Raw genomic sequence first — 21,541 nt, 5'->3', positions numbered from 1 at the left:
TGCTTGTGGTATTAATGCTCCTTTAAATATTTGGTAGACTTCAACATGAAGCCATCTGGATCTGGGGTTTTCTTTGTGGGAATATTTTTTAAATTACTAATTAAATATATTTATTTGATATAGATCTATTCAGATAGCCTATTTCTTCTTGAACCAGTTTTAACAGTTTGTACCTTTCTGTAAATTTGTTCATTATATCTAAGGTATATAATTTTTTGGCATACAGTTATTGTGTATTCCCTTATAATCTTTATCTTTATAAGGTCAATGGTGATGTTCACACTTTCATTGCTGATTTTAGTAATTTGAAAAATCTCTCCTTTTTCTTGATAAATATAGGTAAATTTTTTTTATTCTTTGCAAAAAACATAGTTTTGGTTTTGATTTGCTCTATTATTTTTATATTCTCTATTCCATTTATGATCATCATAATATTTAATATCTCTTTTCTCCTCTGCTTGTTTGGGGATTAGTTGACTTGTTTTTGCTTTTGTTTGTTTGTTTTAATATATAGCCTCTATGAATGGGCCTATTCCTGGAAGCCAAGAGACAGATCAAATTGTGACAAATCTCTTGGATGGAACTTTGAAGAGGGATCCAAATCTATTCTGCCACCTTCAGTGGCTGTTGCTGATTTTCATGGCGACCATAATTGCAAGGCTGCTGCTGTTCAGGTTACTGCAGAACTAAGTTATAGTGTGATGGGAAGAGGGCAAGTCAAAATGCTGTAAAACTCACTCTTCTTACCAAGATTCCACCATTGTTCTTGAATAAATGTATCTTGGATTGTTGTAGATCTTTTTCAGAATTCTGAAAACGTTGATAATGACCGTTTTGCCAATATTTTCTGTGCATTTATGGATTTTTGGAAGTCCTTACCATGCCATTTCAAAAGGGCTTCTCTGGTTTATTTTTACAGCTGTTTGTTTTAACATCCATTATCTGCAGCTGAACTCTATGAATACTCTTTAGGAAATGTCATCCTAAAACACTGAAGAAAATGATACTTTCAAAAGTCTTATTGCCTTTCAAATATTAAATTAATAATATCATTTTTTCAATTCTTATTTTGCATATTAACATAGCAAGGCATCTTATGTGTTATCTGACCATTCTGCCTATATTATCTTGTCTAGCTTAACTTAATATCTCTGTCTCTCAAGTTTGTCTTTTATAAAATAAGGATTATAACATACATGTCATAGGGTTTTGAAAGTATTAAGGACATAGTACTTATAAATAATTTACAATAGTGTCAGATCAATAAATATTATATAAAATATATAATTATTTTGTGAAAAATGATACTGGTGTACTGATAGGGATTGCATTAAACCTATAGATTGCTTTGGGTAATACAGACATTTTAACAATATTTTTTCTTCCAATCCATAAGCATGGAATGTCTTTCTATTTCTTTGTGTCGTCTTCAATTTTTTTCATCAGTGTTTTATAGTTTTCAGACTACCATTCCTTCACCTCTTTGGTTAAGTATATTTGTAGGTTTTTTATTGTTTTTGGTGCAATTGTAAAAGGGATAGTTTTCTTAACTTCAATTCCTGCTGCTTCATTTTTAGTATATACAAATGAAACAGATTTCTGTACCTTGATTTTGTATCCTGTATTTTTACTGAATTTGTGTATCAGTTCTAGCAGTTTTTTGATGGAATCATTAGGGTTTCCTTTATAGTATTATGTCATTTGCAAACAGTGAGAGTTTTACTTCTTCCATATGAATTTGGATGCTTTTTAGTTCTTTTTGTTTTCTAATTGCTGTGGCCAAGACTTCCAATGGTAGGTTGAATTTTTAAAAGGGGTGAGAGTAGACATCCTTGTCTTGTTCCAGACCTTATGGGAAAAGCTCTCAGTTTTTCACCATTGAGTATAATGTTGGGGGTAGGTTTTTCATATAAGACCTTTATTATGTTGATATATGTTCCCTCTAGACCTACATTGCAGAGAGTTTTTATCATGAATCGGTGTTGTACTTTGTCAAATACTTTTTCTACATCTATTGAACTGCTCATGTAGTTTTTTACCATTTCTCTTATTGATGTGACTATCACATTAATTGTTTTACGAATATGAACCACCCTGCATCCCAGGAATAAATCCCATTTATTCACGGTGAATGATTTTTTTAATGTATTGTTAAATTCACTTTGCTACTATTTTGTTGAGGATTTTGCATCTATATACTTCTCTTTTTTGTGGTGTCTTTATCTGGTTTTGGTATCAGGGTGATACTGGCCTCGTAGATTGAATTTGGAAGTTTTCCTTCTCTTCTATTTTTTTTTTCTGAAATTTATTGACAAATTGGTTTCCATACAACACCCAGTGCTCATCCCAAAAGGTGCCCTCCTCAATACCCATCACCCACCCTCTCCTCCCTCCCACCCCCCATCAACCCTCAGTTTGTTCTCAGTTTTTAACAGTCTCTTATGCTTTGGCTTTCTCCCATTCTAACCTCTTTTTTTTTTTTCCTTCCCCTCCCCCATGGGTTCCTGTTAAGTTTCTCAGGATCCACATAAGAGTGAAACCATATGGTATCTGTCTTTCTCTGTATGGCTTATTTCACTTAGCATCACACTCTCCAGTTCCATCCACGTTGCTACAAAAGGCCATATTTCATTTTTTCTCATTGCCACGTAATATTCCATTGTGTATATAAACCACAATTTCTTTATCCATTCATCAGTTGATGGACATTTAGGCTCTTTCCATAATTTGGCTATTGTTGAGAGTGCTGCTATGAACATTGGGGTACAAGTGGCCCTATGCATTAGTGCTCCTGTATCCCTTGGATAAATTCCTAGCAGTGCTATTGCTGGGTCATAGGGTAGGTCTATTTTTAATTTTCTGAGGAACCTCCACACTGCTTTCCAGAGCGGCTGCACCAATTTGCATTCCCACCAACAGTGCAAGAGGGTTCCATTTCTCCACATCCTCGCCAGCATCTATAGTCTCCTGATTTGTTCATTTTGGCCACTCTGACTGGCGTGAGGTGATACCTGAGTGTGGTTTTGATTTGTATTTCCCTGATAAGGAGCGACGCTGAACATCTTTTCATGTGCCTGTTGGCCATCCGGATGTCTTCTTTAGAGAAGTGTCTATTCATGTTTTCTGCCCATTTCTTCACTGGGTTATTTGTTTTTCGGGTGTGGAGTTTGGTGAGCTCTTTATAGATTTTGGATACTAGCCCTTTGTCCGATATGTCATTTGCGAATATCTTTTCCCATTCCGTTGGTTGCCTTTTAGTTTTGTTGGTTGTTTCCTTGGCTGTGCAGAAGCTTTTTATCTTCATAAGGTCCCAGTAATTCACTTTTGCTTTTAATTCCCTTGCCTTTGGGGATGTGTCGAGTAAGAGATTGCTACGGCTGAGGTCAGAGAGGTCTTTTCCTGCTTTCTCCTCTAAGGTTTTGATGGTTTCCTGTCTCACATTTAGGTCCTTTATCCATTTTGAGTTTATTTTTGTGAATGGTGTGAGAAAGTGGTCTAGTTTCAACCTTCTGCATGTTGCTGTCCAGTTCTCCCAGCACCATTTGTTAAAGAGGCTGTCTTTTTTCCATTGGATGTTCTTTCCTGCTTTGTCAAAGATGAGTTGGCCATACGTGTGTGGGTCTAGTTCTGGGGTTTCTATTCTATTCCATTGGTCTATGTGTCTGTTTTGGTGCCAATACCATGCTGTCTTGATGATGACAGCTTTGTAGTAGAGGCTAAAGTCTGGGATTGTGATGCCTCCTGCTTTGGTCTTCTTCTTCAAAATTCCTTTGGCTATTCGGGGCCTTTTGTGGTTCCATATGAATTTTAGGATTGCTTGTTCTAGTTTCGAGAAGAATGCTGGTGCAATTTTGATTGCGATTGCATTGAATGTGTAGATAGCTTTGGGTAGTATTGACATTTTGACAATATTTATTTTTCCAATCCATGAGCAGGGAATGTCTTTCCATTTCTTTAAATCTTCTTCAATTTCCTTCATAAGCTTTCTATACTTTTCAGCATACAGATCCTTTACATCTTTGGTTAGATTTATTCCTAGGTATTTTATGCTTCTTGGTGCAATTGTGAATGGGATCAGTTTCTTTATTTGTCTTTCTGTTGCTTCATTGTTAGTGTATAAGAATGCAACTGATTTCTGTACATTGATTTTGTATCCTGCAACTTTGCTGAATTCATGTATCAGTTCTAGCAGACTTTTGGTGGAGTCTATCGGATTTTCCATGTATAATATCATGTCATCTGCAAAAAGCGAAAGCTTGACTTCATCTTTGCCAATTTTGATGCCTTTGATTTCCTTTTGTTGTCTGATTGCTGATGCTAGAACTTCCAGCACTATGTTAAACAACAGCGGTGAGAGTGGGCATCCCTGTTGTGTTCCTGATCTCAGGGAAAAAGCTCTCAGTTTTTCCCCGTTGAGGATGATGTTAGCTGTGGGCTTTTCATAAATGGCTTTTATGATCTTTAAGTATGTTCCTTCTATCCCGACTTTCTCAAGGGTTTTTATTAAGAAAGGGTGCTGGATTTTGTCGAAGGCCTTTTCTGCATCGATTGACAGGATCATATGGTTCTTCTCTCTTTTTTTGTTAATGTGATGTATCACGTTGATTGATTTGCGAATGTTGAACCAGCCCTGCATCCCAGGAATGAATCCCACTTGATCATGGTGAATAATTCTTTTTATATGCCGTTGAATTCGATTTGCTAGTATCTTATTGAGAATTTTTGCATCCATATTCATCAGGGATATTGGCCTGTAGTTCTCTTTTTTTACTGGGTCTCTGTCTGGTTTAGGAATCAAAGTAATACTGGCTTCATAGAATGAGTCTGGAAGTTTTCCTTCCCTTTCTATTTCTTGGAATAGCTTGAGAAGGATAGGTATTATCTCTGCTTTAAACGTCTGGTAGAACTCCCCTGGGAAGCCATCTGGTCCTGGACTCTTATTTGTTGGGAGATTTTTGATAACCGATTCAATTTCTTCGCTGGTTATGGGTCTGTTCAAGCTTTCTATTTCCTCCTGATTGAGTTTTGGAAGAGTGTGGGTGTTCAGGAATTTGTCCATTTCTTCCAGGTTGTCCAATTTGTTGGCATATAAGTTTTCATAGTATTCCCTGATAATTGTTTGTATCTCTGAGGGATTGGTTGTAATCATTCCATTTTCATTCATGATTTTATCTATTTGGGTCATCTCCCTTTTCTTTTTGAGAAGCCTGGCTAGAGGTTTGTCAATTTTGTTTATTTTTTCAAAAAACCAACTCTTGGTTTCGTTGATCTGCTCTACAGTTTTTTTAGTTTCTATATTGTTTATTTCTGCTCTGATCTTTATTATTTCTCTTCTTCTGCTGGGTTTAGGCTGCCTTTGCTGTTCTGCTTCTAGTTCCTTTAGGTGTGCTGTTAGATTTTGTATTTGGGATTTTTCTTGTTTCTTGAGATAGGCCTGGATTGCAATGTATTTTCCTCTCAGGACTGCCTTTGCTGCGTCCCAAAGCGTTTGGATTGCTGTATTTTCATTTTCGTTTGTTTCCATATATTTTTTAATTTCTTCTCTAATTGCCTGGTTGACCCACTCATTCGTTAGTAGGGTGTTCTTTAACCTCCATGCTTTTGGAGGTTTTCCAGACTTTTTTCTGTGGTTGATTTCAAGCTTCATAGCATTGTGGTCTGAAAGTAAGCATGGTATAATTTCAATTCTTGTAAACTTATGAAGGGCTGTTTTGTGACCCAGTATATGATCTATCTTGGAGAATGTTCCATGTGCACTCGAGAAGAAAGTATATTCTGTTGCTTTGGGATGCAGAGTTCTAAATATATCTGTCAAGTCCATCTGATCCAATGTCTCATTCAGGGCCCTTGTTTCTTTATTGACCGTGTGTCTAGATGATCTATCCATTTCTGTAAGTGGTGTATTAAAGTCCCCTGCAATTACCACATTCTTATCAATAAGTTTGCTTATGTTTATGAGTAATTGTTTTATATATTTGGGGGCTCCGGTATTCGGCCCATAGACATTTATAATTGTTAGCTCTTCCTGATGGATAGACCCTGTAATTATTATATAATGTCCTTCTTCATCTCTTGTTACAGCCTTTAATTTAACGTCTAGTTTGTCTGATATAAGTATGGCTACTCCAGCTTTCTTTTGGCTTCCAGTCGCATGATAAATAGTTCTCCATCCCCTCACTCTCAATCTAAAGGTGTCCTCAGGTCTAAAATGAGTCTCTTGTAGACAGCAAATAGATGGGTCTTGTTTTTTTATCCATTCTGATACCCTATGTCTTTTGGTTGGCGCATTTAATCCATTTACATTCAGTGTTATTATAGAAAGATACGGGTTTAGAGTCATTGTGATGTCTGTATGTTTTATGCTTGTAGTGATGTCTCTGGGACTTTGTCTCACAGGGTCCCCCTTAGGATCTCTTGTAGGGCTGGTTTAGTGGTGACAAATTCCTTCAGTTTTTGTTTGTTTGGGAAGACCTTTATCTCTCCTTCTATTCTAAATGACAGACTTGCTGGATAAAGGATTCTTGGCTGCATATTTTTTCTGTCTAGCACCCTGAAAATCTCGTGCCAATTCTTTCTGGCCTGCCAAGTTTCAAAAGAGAGATCAGTCACGAGTCTTATAGGTCTCCCTTTATATGTGAGGGCACGTTTACCCCTTGCTGCTTTCAGAATTTTCTCTTTATCCTTGTATTTTGCCAGTTTCACTATGATATGTCGTGCAGAAGATCGATTCAAGTTACGTCTGAAGGGAGTTCTCTGTGCCTCTTGGATTTCAATGCCTTTTTCCTTCCCCAGTTCAGGGAAGTTCTCAGCTATTATTTCTTCAAGGACCCCTTCAGCACCTTTCCCTCTCTCTTCCTCCTCTGGGATACCAATTATGCGTATATTATTTCTTTTTAGTGTATCACTTAATTCTCTAATTTTCCCCTCATACTCCTGGATTTTTTTATCTCTCTTTTTCTCAGCTTCCTCTTTTTCCATAACTTTATCTTCTAGTTCACCTATTCTCTCCTCTGCCTCTTCAAGCCGAGCTGTGGTGGTTTCCATTTTGTTATGCATTTCGTTTAAAGTGTTTTTCAGCTCCTCGTGACTGTTCCTTAGTCCCTTGATCTCTGTAGCAAGAGATTCTCTGCTGTCCTGTATACTGTTTTCAAGCCCAGCGATTAATTTTATGACTATTATTCTAAATTCACTTTCTGTTATATTATTTAAATCCTTTTTGATCAGCTCATTAGCTGTTGTTATTTCCTGGAGATTCTTCTGAGGGGAGTTCTTCCGCTTGGTCATTTTGGATAGTCCCTGGCGTGGTGAGGACCTGCAGGGCACTTCCCCTGTGCTGTGGTGTATAACTGGAGTTGGTGGGCGGGGCCGCAGTCAGACCTGATGTCTGCCCCCAGCCCACCCTGGGGCCACAGTCAGACTGGTGTGTGCCTTCTCTTCCCCTCTCCTAGGGGTGGGATTCACTGTGGGGTGGTGTGGCTCGTCTGGGCTACTTGCACCCTGCCAGGCTTGTGATGCTGGGGATCTGGCGTATTAGCTGGGGTGGGTAGGCAAGGTGCTCGGGGGCAGGAGGGGCAGGCTTAGATCGCTTCTCCTTAGGTGATCCACTTCAGGAGGGGCCCTGTGGCAGCGGGAGGGAGTCAGATCCGCTGCCGGAGGTTTGGCTCCGCCGAAGCGCAGAGTTGGGTGTTTGCGCGGAGCGAGCAAGTTCCCTGGCAGGAACCGGTTCCCTTTGGGATTTCGGCTGGGGGATGGGCGGGGGAGATGGCGCTGGCGAGCGCCTTTGTTCCCCACCAAACTGAGCTCTGTTGTCAGGGGGCTCAGCAGCTCTCCCTCCCTTTGTCCTCCAGCCTTCCCGCTTTCCGAGCAGAGCTGTTAACTTATGACCTCCCAGAGGCTAAGTCGCGCTTGCTGTCGGAACACAGTCCGCCCGGCCCCTCCGCTTTTGCAAGCCAGACTCGGGGACTCTGCTTGGCCGGCGAGCCGCCCCTCCGCCCCGGCTCCCTCCCGCCAGTCTGTGGAGCGCGCACCGCCTCGCCGCCCTTCCTACCCTCTTCCGTGGGCCTCTTGTCTGCGTTTGGCTCCGGCGACTCCGTTCTGCTAATCCTCTGGCAGTTTTCTGGGTTATTTAGGCAGGTGTAGATGGAATCTAAGTGATCAGCAGGACGTGCGGTGAGCCCAGCGTCCTCCTAAGCCGCCATCTTAATCTCACCTCTTCTATTTTTTTTTTGGATTAGTTTGAGAATAATAGGTATTAATGCTTCTTCAAATGTTTGATAGAATTCACCTGGGAAGCCATCTGGTACTGGACTTTTTTTTTTTTTTACTGATACAATTTCATTGCTGGTAATAGGTCTGTTCAAATTTTCTATTTCTTCTTACTTCAGTTTTGGTAGTTTATGTTTCCAGGAATTTATCCATTTCTTCTAAGTTGTTGAACTTGTTGGCATATAGGTTTTCATATTCTACTACAATTGTTTGTATTTCTGTGGCATTGATTGTTTTTTCTCCTCTTTCATGAGTGATTTTGTTTATTTGGGTCCTCTTTCTCTCTTTTTTTTTAATGAGTCTGGTTAGAGGATTATCAGTTTCTCCAAAGAAGACATACAGAAGACCAACAATCATATGAAAAGATGCTCAACATCACTTATCATTAGGGAAATACAAACCAAAACTACAATGAGATATCACCTCACATTTGTCAGAATCGCTTCACAAAACAAAACAAACAAAAAATACCAGAAACAGCAAGTGTTGGTGAGGTTGTGGAGAAGAAGGAACAATCTTCCACTGTTGGTAGGAAGGCAACTGGTATAGCCACTGTGGAAAACAGTGTATGGAAGTTCCTCAAAAAATTAAAGTAGAACTACCCTACGATCTAGTAATTGCACTATTAATTGCATTAATTCAAAGAGATACAAGAACTCCTATGTTTATTGCAGCATTATTTGCAATAGCCAAACTATGAAACCAACCTAACCGTCCAGTTATAGATGAATAAAGAAGATTAGCATATATACACAATGGAATATTATTCATCCATAAAAAAATGAAATCTTGCCATTTGGAACAATATGGATAGAGCTTGAAAGTATAATACTACATGAGATAAGTCAGTCAGAGAAAGACAAATACCATATGATATCACTCATAATGGAATTTAAGAAACAAAACAAATGAGCAAAGGAAAAAAAAAAGAGAGAGAGAGACACAAACCAAGAAACAAACTCTTAACTATAGAGAACAAACTGATGGTTTAGAGAGGGTAGGTAGGTGGGAGGATGGGTTTTTAAATGGTGATGGGGATTAAGGAGTGCACTTTTGTAATAAGCACTAGGTGATGTTAGGAATTATTGAATCACAATTATGGAATTGTTGAATGTAACTCTGTATGTCAACTAACTGGAATTAAAATAAAAACTTAAAAATTTTTAAATAAAAATATAAAATAAAATATGTAATTATTATCATCATTAAAAATTTTTTTTCCGGGGCACCTGGGTGGCTCAGTCAGTTGAGCATCCTAAGTCAGGTTATGATTTGCTGGCTTGTGAGTTCAAGCCCCAACTCAGACTCTGTGCTAACAGCTCAGAGACTGGAGCCTGCTTCAGATTCTGTGTCCCCCTCTTTCTCCGCTCCACCCCTGCTTGTGCTCTGTCTCTCTCTGTCTTCCAAAAATGAACAAACATCAAAAAAATTTTTTTTAATTTTTTTCTAATTTCTAGCCCTTCTCTAATCCTGTGCTTTATTTTTTTTCATAGATTGTATTTCCTGAAGTTATATTATGTGTTAATTTTCTATTTATTTTCTTTTTTCCCACATTAGAAAATAAGTTCCAGTGACAGTCACTAGCACATATCAAACACACAATACATGTTGTTAAATAATATACAGTTATCAATAATATAAACATAAATTTAGTTATTTATGTTTATATTATTATATGAAATGGAAGCCAGTTCTATGCCGTTTTCCTTCCTAAGCATTTAGCATGATACCACATTGGGGTTTTTGCACATATAACAAAAGTACATAAAAGCTTTATTTAAAAACAACTCCTCATAATTTGGCAATGCTGTCAACTCTTCTGAAATATGCCAATCCAAAAATTAGCCTAGAGAGGTTGAAAAATATTAGTTCCATTCTGACTATTATCTAAATAAAATCAGATAGGTTAAAAAAACTATTAATTTCTAGATACTGAGTAGTGCAATTATATAAAGCAACCTTAAAAGTAGTTTCTTATTAGTTGAAAATATTCCAATAACAGAAATGGAGGAGATTATGCACATGTGGCTGGTATTACTTACTAATACTCCTATATCAACTGCTCAGAGTAGGTATTTATTGTGCTTAGGTAGCACCTGTTCTGATTTCTGATCAGATGTTGAATACTTTTTTTTTCTAATGTTTATTTATTTTTGAGAGAGACAGAGACAGAATGCGAGTGGGTGAGGGGTAGAGAGAGAGGGAGATGCAGAATCCGAAGCTGGCTCCAGGCTCTGAGCGGTCAGCACAGAGCCCGACGAGGGGCTCGAACTCACAAACCACGAGATCATGACCTGAGTGGAAGTCAGAGACTCAATTGACAGAGCCACCCAGGCGCCCCAGGTGTTGAATACTTTTAACATCATCTCTTGTTATAAGTTTCACTGTTTAAGAAAGTAAGAATCAATGGCAATATTAGAGAAATAAATATCAAGGTAAAGGGTCTTTGGTATTGTCGTGTGATTGAAGGGCTTTTTTGTTTCTGTTGTATTAATTTTCTCACAACCATCTCTTGGATGGGGAAAGACAGAAATGGAACTGGGTCCTCACAATACAGATAAATACTGAAAAAAATTTCTGGCCAGATTTCAAGGAGAAAACTTCATGAATCATAGGGAACTCCTTAGTTGCAGTGAAAGCACATCCATACTTTAGGATCAATGCATGTTCTTCAAGACCATGTTTGCCTTTAAGAGAATCTTAATCTTTATGGTAGAACTAAATATTTACCTATTTCTATTGTAAGAGCATATTATTTGAATTATGGTCAATTTACCTATGGAAAAGATTCCCACTAAATTTTCTATGAGAATTAGCTACTGTGTTTTTAGTTTTTAATTAATTTATTTTTAATTTATTTTTTAAGTTTTTTATTTACTTTTGAGAGAGATAATGTGCACATAAGTGAGGAAAGGGCAGAGCAAGATAGGGACAGGATCCCAAGTGAGCTCTGTGCTGACAGTAGAGAACCTGATGCAGGGCTTGAACTCATGAACTGTGAGACTGTGACCTCAGCTGAAGTGGGATGCTTAACTGACTGAGCCACCCAGGTGCCCCATTACTGTGTTTTTATATGTTATATGAAATTTAAAACACAACAGAAAAGAAAGTCTATGCAGGCTAAAAAAATGTTAAAATTTAGTAATATAAAAATATTTTTTAGCATTAAAACAAATACAAAAGTTTATTTAAGTGAGGAACTATGGTGTTTTTGAAATAACCTCATAAAAGGTGGAAATAAAAGAAAATAAAGTGAAAGAAATAAAAGAGAAATAACACTGTTAAGACTTAACTGTCTTCAAAAAGAAAACAGTAAAGATGATATAGATATAAAAGAAAAAATCCCTTATAATAATTCTTTCATGGAAATGTATCAGTGTTAATATAATGGTAGATAGTAATAAAATTTTGATCTAGGATCTAATTCCATGTTAGCCACTAAATTGAATTCTCAAGTAAGCTAATTTTCTCAGCTTTCGTGAGCTTTAGGTTGCCAATCATAAAAATGCTTACTGCTCAGGCCATAATATAAGGGATCCAACAGAAAACACTTGAAGTCACTTGAATTAAGTAACATTTATATATAGATATAGATATAGATATAGATGATATAGATATAGATATAGATATAGATATAGATATAGATATATGTACATATATAGATATATATAGATATATATGGCATAAAGATTATTATACCTAGTGTATAGTTTATATAATTTTTATTACAGTAATATAGGTAATATCTATATATAGTAATATTAATATAGTAAATAAGTAATAAGTAATCTCATAGTAATTATGTTTTAGTTCCATTTCACTTAAACTAGAGACATATATGTGTTATTCAGTACTTAAAATCAGTACTTAAATAATATTGTTATCCCTGTTAATATTTTATTGTTTAAGAAAACTGAATGAGAAGATGAGTGAGTAAATGGTGAGTTTAGGAAGCAGCTTTAAATAACAAAGCTCCAAAGAACCTTCCAGAAGAGAACAGAAGAGCAAACAGCTGTGTGGAATTGCAGGCGAGAAACCAAAGCCTCAGCCACAGATTGAAGTCAGCAGCCTGGTGACAAGGAGCTACTAGGAGGAACACTTTAAATAATAGCAGAGGGGGTGAAAGACATACATGAATAAAGAAAAGGGAGTGAGAAAGACACTTTGTTGCACCTTTTTTTAAAGTTGGATGAAGGAAGAGATTTACAAAGGTCAGATATTTAATGAATTGACTGCTTTGATAGTGAAACAAAACTGGCTGTCAGAATCAGATGTCTTAAAAACTCAAGAGAAGGATTTTGATACAGATATATGTAAAGACAAAGACTTCTACATTTTTTAATAAAGTGTTTCAAAAAGCTCTATTGAAATATGAATTGAAAAACCTTATTTAATATAAAAGATCAAATTAAGTAGATAAGTGTTTGTCAAGGAATGGAAGTTCACATTTTAATAATCAATCACCCAAGTTATAAGAACCATCAGAATAGTTATTGTTTCCAGCTGTAATTTTAAAAACTTTTGAAAAAAACAAATACGTAGTTACAAACACTAACACAAGAATATAGACTTATTGTGAAAAATTTAATGCAAATATATGTAAAAGAAAACTTGTTTCCTTTCACTCCCTCAATTCTCCCCTCCACCATGGTAACAATTTTTAAAATGCCTATTTTTGGAGTGCTTTCTGGATATACTTCTACGTATTTTTTATTATGAGTTTTTATATATGTATATACACAGATGTTTACATATCTATAACTTCAAGTTTTTCATAAATATGTGAAAATATGATATTATTTATATAATTCCACAATTATTCTATTTGTATCCACTGTTGTCAATACGTTTAGTAAGTTTTCATGTGTGTATATATACAGAGATCATTCTTCCTAACAACTGCCTAGGATTTCATTGGAAACATGTATCATAATGTAGTCTTCTATTCCATAGAAGAGATGTATCATAATGCAATCTGTCTTCTATTGGAAAACATCTAGGTTGTTTCCGTATTTTTTTTACCATAACAAATATAATTTCAGGGATTTAGGGTAAAACAAATTAATTTTGAAATTACTGTCCTCAAGCTAATGCAAAGCAATTTTGAATGTTCTTTCTTGCCTTTCAAAATCATTGTATCCTTTGCAAAACTCCTATGATTTAATTTTCACTGCTTGATGTCAGATTAAATGAAACTAATTATGAGAGATGGCCATTGTGGGTAAACTCTTGAAACATGTCAATACACATATGACATATTTAAATAGACACATGTTCTCCAAAATTAAACAGTTAGATTTTAAATGCCATGATCCCGGAAGAGACTCTGTATAAAAACAGTGGCATAATGGACAGAGAATGAGTTTAGCATTAAGGCTAAAGTATGTTTGAAATTTAATTTTAATCAGAAATATTCTGCATGATATTTTGTGCCTTAAGGTCCTCAACCAGAGAGAATAATAATAATTTCTTTTATTTGTTCCTATGAGGAATAAGTAAGGGATATCTCCTGACACAAAGACTGTATTAAATAAACTTAATTCTTCTTTTCTAATAGGTATTTGACAAATGCAGAAAATGGTGCTGAACTCTGTTGGGTTAGATGTGTATGTGACTTTGTGTGTGTGTACATTTGTATACCCCTCAAAAATCAAAATATAAAATACTTTTATTAATGTGTCCAATAAATCCTTGATAAGGGGACTAGAAATTTAAAATTGGGAAACCAAAATCTGTCCGGAGAGTTCTTTCTGCCCAATATCTGGGTCAGTATCTGGATAAGTCAAATAATTGCCATGGCCATTTACTGTCATAACTGAAAATAAATGCGAGATTGTAATCAAATGTGTATATCAATGAGTGGTTTTCAAAGTATGGTCCCCATACTAGCACTATCACCTGGAATATTACTGAAAAGACAATTAAGCCCCATCCCAAACCTACCAAACCAGAAACTTTAGAACTGAACACAGCAATATGAGTCCTCTGGGTGATTCTGATGCATATTCAAGGTGGAGAAAATACTAGCATATATCTTTAAAACATGTACTAAAATGTGGAATGTTATTCATTACACTATTTAAAACTATAACTATTTACTATAACAACTATTTACAACAAAATACACCGAAACGGTACACTTTTAACATATCAAGGGAAAATATGAATAGTACAGAGAATTCAAAATAGTGACATACATTTTATGTTGCCAAATTTCCCTCCAGATTAGTCTGTTACCTGTGCTGCCTTTTACCCAGGTTTCAGAAATGACACTCCTACTAAGTGTTTTCAGATCCTCATCAGTTAGCTGAGAGGTCAAATCTGGAATTGTTTTCAGCATCTTCCACACAGTTCTGTGTTCACGCAATGTCCTGTAAATGGGCCTGAAAGTAACAATAACAAAAAGATTGCAAGTTGAGAAAATACAGCTTAAACACAAAGAAACAAACCAAAAAAATTCTTGATTTTTGAGTTTTCAAATTTGTGTTTTTCTTTTTTTTTTTATTTAAGGCTCACTTAAGGATACCTATGAAGATATTCTATTTTGTCTTGGTAATCAACTTTAGAATTTATTCTCCTTGCAACACTTAATGCATAAGTTTCAGCCATGAAAGTTCAAACTTCAGGAAATTACATAATGCCTTTACCTTCTTTTTATAGAAAACTCAGTGCCTTAATAGTAAGATTGTATCTTTTCCTATTAGTTGTCATAATAATTAAAACATCTTTGATATAGTAAAAAGATTGATTTTTTTTACCCATTGTATACTTTTGATCCTTTCCAAGTACTATGAAAGTTAGAGCAAATGATGCTGCAATTTAACATTTGATAAATACTTTAACTGAAAAATGCATATGTAATTTTAAATAAAACACACTCATCATTTGATGGATGATATTTATTTGCTTCAATCATTAAACTCCCTATTTATTAAATATAATACCATAATAAAGATACAAAATTCATGTTATCCTAAGTTCTTAAGAGACTCACCTATCATACTACTGCTAAGTGCTCAGTATTTTTCAAGCAGTTTAAAAAACTCTATTGTGAAAAATCAGTTTAGTAATGGAATTTTGTATAAACTCAAATTTGCCAGAAACAGTCCCAATTTAGATGTGATGTCCAGTTGAGCCACCTGATATGCATGTGTTTGTGTGTGCATTTTACTGGATGATAATATATATTGTGTTTTTTGTTGTAGGTTGTAGCAAAAAAGTTGGAAAAATACTAGAGTAGTGTAGTAGTCTTAAGACATATTCTTGAGAAAACTGGCTTCCTAGTTAACATCCTAGATAAAAGTGTGTATTTCAGATGCAGTAATAAATATTAGCATTAAAAATAGCATTAATATCACAGGCCAAAAAAAAAAAAGCAAAACGTTTGCTATATTAGTTGCGTGAAATAATTTGGAAGGCATACCAAGTGCCTCAGAAACCAGCTGTTTCACAGAAAGTAGTTGGAAAGAGCCCGGAAGTTACTGTTTTGTTTGCTCGATGTTACTTCTTTGTTGCAATGTCTTATTAGCTGGCTAAAATTGGCCAGTTTTCAAGCATAAATAAAAAGCAGTATAGAAGATCCAGAAATGCAGGGCATGATTATAAAAGCCAAGTGTTTCTTGCTCCCATGCAGGAGCAACAACAACAAAAAAAAATTGAGGGGTGCCTGGGTGGCTCAGTCGGTATGTGTCTGACTTCAGCTCAGGTCATGATCTCATGGTTCCTGATTTTAAGCCTTGTGTTGGGTTCTGTGCTGAGAGCTCAGAGCCTGGAGCCTGCTTCAGATTCTGTGTGTGTGTGTGTGTGTGTGTGTGTGTGTGTGTGTGTGTCTCTGCCCCTCTCCCACTCACACTCTGTCTCTCTCTTTCAAAAATAAACATTAAAAAAATTTAAAAATTGAAAGAGACTTGATATCAAAGGTCTATTAAGTTTTCTTAATTACATATAGGCACTTAACCTATGCCAAAGATCTTCTTAGAAGCTTTGCCTTCTTGGGGCACCTGGGTGGCTCAGTCTGTTAAGTGTCCAACTTTGGCTCAGGTCATGATCTCAAGGCTTGTGACTTCAAGCCCCACATGGGGCTCTGTGCTCAGAGCCTGGAGCCTGTTTACGATTCTGGGTCTCCATCTCTCTCTGACCCTCTCCCACCGATGCTGTCTCTCTCTTTCTCTCTATACTAAAAAAAAAAGAAAAAAAGAAAAAAAAAAAGCTTTGCCTTCTCAACCAAGCCTATTCTTTCAGAACTTAAGGTAGCTAGCCTACATTAAGAGAAAGGCAGGCACAGGGAAAAGAAACAATCAAGGACTTAAAAACAATGTCGAGAGCAGAAACTTGGATTTGGTTACTGGTATGTAGAAGATACTGGAGACAGATCAGAAACCCTGACAAATGATCAGCACCGTCCATTGTTCTGAATCCCCTTGAAACTTTTCACCTGATTCTAACATACAAGCATGTGTTTACCATCCTCAGGATGATAAATCAAGACATTAAGGTCTAAAAAGTGGGCCTCTCAATTTCTCAATTTCTCAATTCCCTCTCAGTTTCTACCTTTACTATTTGTCAGGAACATTTTTACATGCATTATACCCACTCCTTCCTTACCACAGCTTTCTGGCCTACGCTGAATATACAAAAGCTGTTGGTAAAGAAATTGGATTAACAAGAAAGAAAAATTCACACATTGAGAGATGTTTGGAAAACTATAATGCCCAAACTATTATTAGTAGCAAGGAGTTGGTGTTTTTTTAATTAATAGTGTCATTATTATCATTATTATCATTATGAGTTATCATACAACCACATACAACAGTGTGAAAGAAAATGTTATTCCCTTGAATTTTCATTTAGTCACCTCTATGTCTACTTCTAGCCCTAAATGCAGCTGATTACAAAAAGCAAAATGTTAGTATACTCCACGTATTTGGAAGTATATCAGTTGGAAACAAAATAATTTCAGGATTTTCTTTTTACTCCTTTTTCTCCAAGTGATTATATCAAACATAAGAGATTATAGAGTTGTGACAAGTTGCGTAGCTAGCTTCTGATGATGGGTACCTAGGTGCACTGGCATCTGATTAACTGAAACTATCACGTATAGCCATTGGCATCCATGTTGGCATCCTCTGAATTCCTAAATGTTTCCAGTTGTAGATACACATGATCTAGATTTTTTTAGGCTCTTTTAAACCTGTTGACTTTTTCTATTTCATCTAATTCTTCCAATTTCTTGTGGTAAGAGGAGAGTTCGACGACTTCAGTGAGTATCTCTGGGGTAATGGGATACTAGTTATGACTCTCTTAAAACCTCTATGACTTCACTCACATTTACTCAGGTGTGCAAGTGAAATGGGCTTCTGCATTTTTCTAAAACTGATGTAATCTAACAGTCCCCAATCTACTAGGTTAAAGAGTTAAAGCAAAACAAAACAAAACAAAACAAAACAAAACAAAATCCTTACATTTTCCTCATAACAATATTACATCTCTTCTGATACAAGCTCCAATTAACTTAAATGTTGAGGATACACAAAGTTTAGTTTCCAATGCTGGCTGATTTATGTGGTTTTTCTTCAAGAACTTAAAGACTCTTGAGTAAAAATATATAGTCTTCCGGAGTTACTCCACTCACAATTCTTTTCCCCAAGAAGTGGTGCACGTATACACAGTGATTGACTGCGTCCTTCTGGCAGTGGCTAGAGGAACAGTTGGTCTGCATGCACTGATAATTTCACCAAAGAAATATAATCAACTTATATTACAAAACACTTAAACACAGCCATTAAGCTTGGGTAGGATGTTTGCCAATAAAACAAGAGTAAATCAGAACAGTCAAGTACAAGAAAGGCGATAATACAATGGTGGAATATGTTATAAGAAACAATATTTAAATTGAAAATCAAAGAAGTCAATTTCCTTAAGGACACATAGCTAATAATAATAAAAATGAAGCTGAAATACTGAAAATTGCTGAGGGATGAACAAAGCATGCTGTTAACACACACTACACACAAACACACACACAAAAACTAAATTTAAATAGAATAATTCTAGACACTCAAAATAAATGAATGAGAAAAGTACACAGTTTTCTCATTTAAAACAGAGTCAAATACTATATGTAGAAAGGTTCACATAATGGCTTTAGGTAATACATTAAAAATTGAGAATAAGTAGTCAATAACAGAGAAATAGTTAAAGTATTTGACTGCATCTTTTCAAGAAGATATCATCTAGGTTATTACAGAATCAGAGATATAATGCTAAATCTTATGTAGAAAGATAAACCTACAATGTTGGTGACAAATTATTAAGGCATACATTGTATAATTGAAAATATATCAGAAATACTCTTGGGGCAAGATTATAACTGAATCTTAATGATCTGATTTTACAATCAAAAAATACCATAATTAAAATAGTCACTGCAGACATTCAGTTTTATGAACCATAACTTAATGATTCAGAAATTACTGCCTTCTTAAAGATTGTTTCCTTTACATAACTGATTTAAAGTGTCAATTTATCTCTTCAGCTATTGCCATCACCTGGTTTCCTTTCCCGTTAAAACAAGATAACATACACTAGGCCATACCTGAAATAATAATTATCAAGTTTGTATTTTTTCATTCATTAAGCTATCATTCTAAATTGCTGAGTATAGCTTGGCAAAAGAATTGCATATTCTCTCTGTTAATTATTTACTTATTTACACTAAGTTAAAATACCTAAGCTGTTTAATTTGAAGAATTATCTGACTACCTAGGTATTAGAAATTCTGTTAAGATAGCTTCCTATTCTTCTGTAGTCAAATAGAAAAGAGAGACAAAGAAACCCAGAAGTAATTCTGATAGCAAGACTTCATTTATGAAGAGTTACCAGAAAGCCCATGAAGGTCTCTCAAAATGAAAGTAGATATAAGAGATGCTAATTAATTTTTTTACTTCTCAATGATTTATAAGCATCAAAGAAAAGGTCCTGTCACAAACAATCAATTTTTAATTGGAAAAAAAGATATTTTGTGATAGAGCTGATCCACAAATTTGAAAAACTGCAAATTAAAGAGGGATTAAGATTATTCTGTCTGGCAATTATGAATAGAGGTTATAAGAGGTCTATTTTTTCTAATTAAAAGGTACCATTAAAAATATTAAAAACAATAAAATAGATATATCCTTGTGGACACACACACACACCCACAAACACACGGCCACAAAGTCCTCCTGCTTGTTGGGGTTCACACTTTCTTTCAATAATGGTTAAAAATAACCAACTAAACAGAAATCAACAGGAGGCTCAGTCTCATGTCCGTTGGAAACTTAATAATCCTCTGGAGAATTTGGGGACGCTTATGTTTCTCTAGTTGTTTCTTGTTAATTTCCTATTTTCACTGAATGCTTAATTTCTGATCTAGAAGGCAGAATATGCTGTGGTCAGTTTTGTTTTCTTTTAAATAACATCTTATCATTTCTATATAAAGAAATCAGGTCAGATGGAGAATAGATTATCACTTGTTTCAAGTTTTAGTATTTTCACTAATACTACTATGTGATTCTTTTATAAAAGGATTGTACAAGAGCAGTAGTATTAAAAAACAGAGCAGTTTGTTCAACCTAAATTTTACATAGAGTGCCCATAAATAAAGTCAATAAAAGCTAACTTTAAAAAAAAAGTATAACTATATTAGTTTAAGGAATGGGAAAACAGATCAGTTTCCACACAAGGTATAGTTTCTACATGTACCAACAAGGTACATCTGAAGGAGCTATGAAAAATCCACAGCACTGATGGAAAATTATACGAAATGCAAGCTTCCTTTCAACATGGATATTCTATTATTTTAATTAGTTGATTTCCCACTATATTTTATTTTATTTATAATTACAAGGAATTACATGTTCTGGTTCAATCACTTCCTTCTAAAATGAGAAAGTTAAGTCTTAGACACGTTAAATAATTTGCCCAAGGTCATATGGATAATAAATAGTGGAGCCAGGATTTTATCACAGACATTTTCACTCTGGATCCTAGATCCCCAAACACTTAGCCACCATACTAAGTTCTAGTGATTTTCATTTATTTTCAGTATTAGGGTAATTGAGTTAGGGCAGGGGCTATTCCAGGTTTTGTTGAGTCAGACACATAAATAAAAAAGAACACAAATTTACAAATTAAAAACTTGGTACACATGGGACTATAGCTAACCTTTAAACAATGCAGGAGTTATGGGCACCAACCCTCCCACACAGTCAAAAATCTATTTAAAACTTTTAACTTCTTCAAAACTTATATACTAAATAGCCTACTATTGATGAGAAACTTTACTGATTAAACATAAATGGTTGATTAACACATATTTTGTATGTTGTGTGTATTATATGCTGTATTCTTATAATAAACTAGAAAAAACATTATTATGAAAATCACAAAGAAGAAAAAATATATTTACAGTGCTATGCTGTATTTATCAAAAAAAAAATCTATGTTTCAGTAGACTGCACAGTTTAAACCTGTATGGTCAAGTAGTTATTTAGAAAGAGAAGAAACTAAAAATTATAATTTTTAAAAGCTGGATGGTTTTTAAAAATCCCAGATCCAGAAAAATATGTTATAGTACTTTTATTAATTAGTGGCCTAAGAACATCTATTATATTTATTTTTATAAAATTTGTCCTGCATTTCTTATATATTTTCACTTCCTTGCATGACAACAATTTTATATTATTTTTTATTGACAGAATAGAGTCTTTGCTTGAGCTTGGTTGGTAGAATTTTTAAAATTATTCTTAATAATTTAGAAATACTTATTTTAGCTTCACAACTGATTATTAATAAATAAGTTTTCAGGATTCCTATCAAATTTTGGAAAATCCATATCCACATTTCTTTCATCTGTGAAATATAAGATTTGAAAAGCTTTTCCACAGATTCAATTCTCTCCATATATTCTAAAGTATGTGCCAGTCCATGGCCCACATGTTCCTGGTACTAGGTTGCTATGGAATGGTTATATATGGTGATAAGAGCTCTGTTTCTGTTTATTAACATCAAGATGCTGTTGAGTCCACTCTGTGTGGTAGGGTTGTTTCTGATACCCATTTCTACCCATGCATAACTAGCAATAACTTGAATATGAAGCAGTGACTAAGAATCAAAAATAATAGGGGCGCCTGGGTGGCGCAGTCGGTTAAGCGTCCGACTTCAGCCAGGTCACGATCTCGCGGTCCGTGAGTTTGAGCCCCGCATCAGGCTCTGGGCTGATGGCTCGGAGCCTGGA

The 21,541-nt window shown here is 35.3% G+C and overlaps 1 protein-coding gene across 6 annotated transcripts in view; it reads right to left on the bottom strand.

Moving 5' to 3' along the window:
* Positions 1–21,541, bottom strand: part of CNBD1 (cyclic nucleotide binding domain containing 1) — a 511,584-nt gene that overhangs the window by 223,774 nt on the left and 266,269 nt on the right. For all 6 annotated transcript variants that reach the window (XM_047842481.1, XM_047842482.1, XM_047842480.1 and 3 more), the window contains one exon: positions 14,503–14,648. In XM_047842481.1, coding sequence (XP_047698437.1) covers positions 14,503–14,648 — 146 coding nt within the window. The remainder of the gene's footprint in view (positions 1–14,502; positions 14,649–21,541) is intronic.

Source organism: Prionailurus viverrinus, chromosome F2 (assembly GCF_022837055.1).
Source record: "Prionailurus viverrinus isolate Anna chromosome F2, UM_Priviv_1.0, whole genome shotgun sequence".
Taxonomy (NCBI): Eukaryota; Metazoa; Chordata; class Mammalia; order Carnivora; family Felidae; genus Prionailurus; species Prionailurus viverrinus.
The sequence above is the reverse complement of the archived record's forward strand: the minus strand, read 5'-3'. Positions and strand labels throughout refer to the sequence as shown.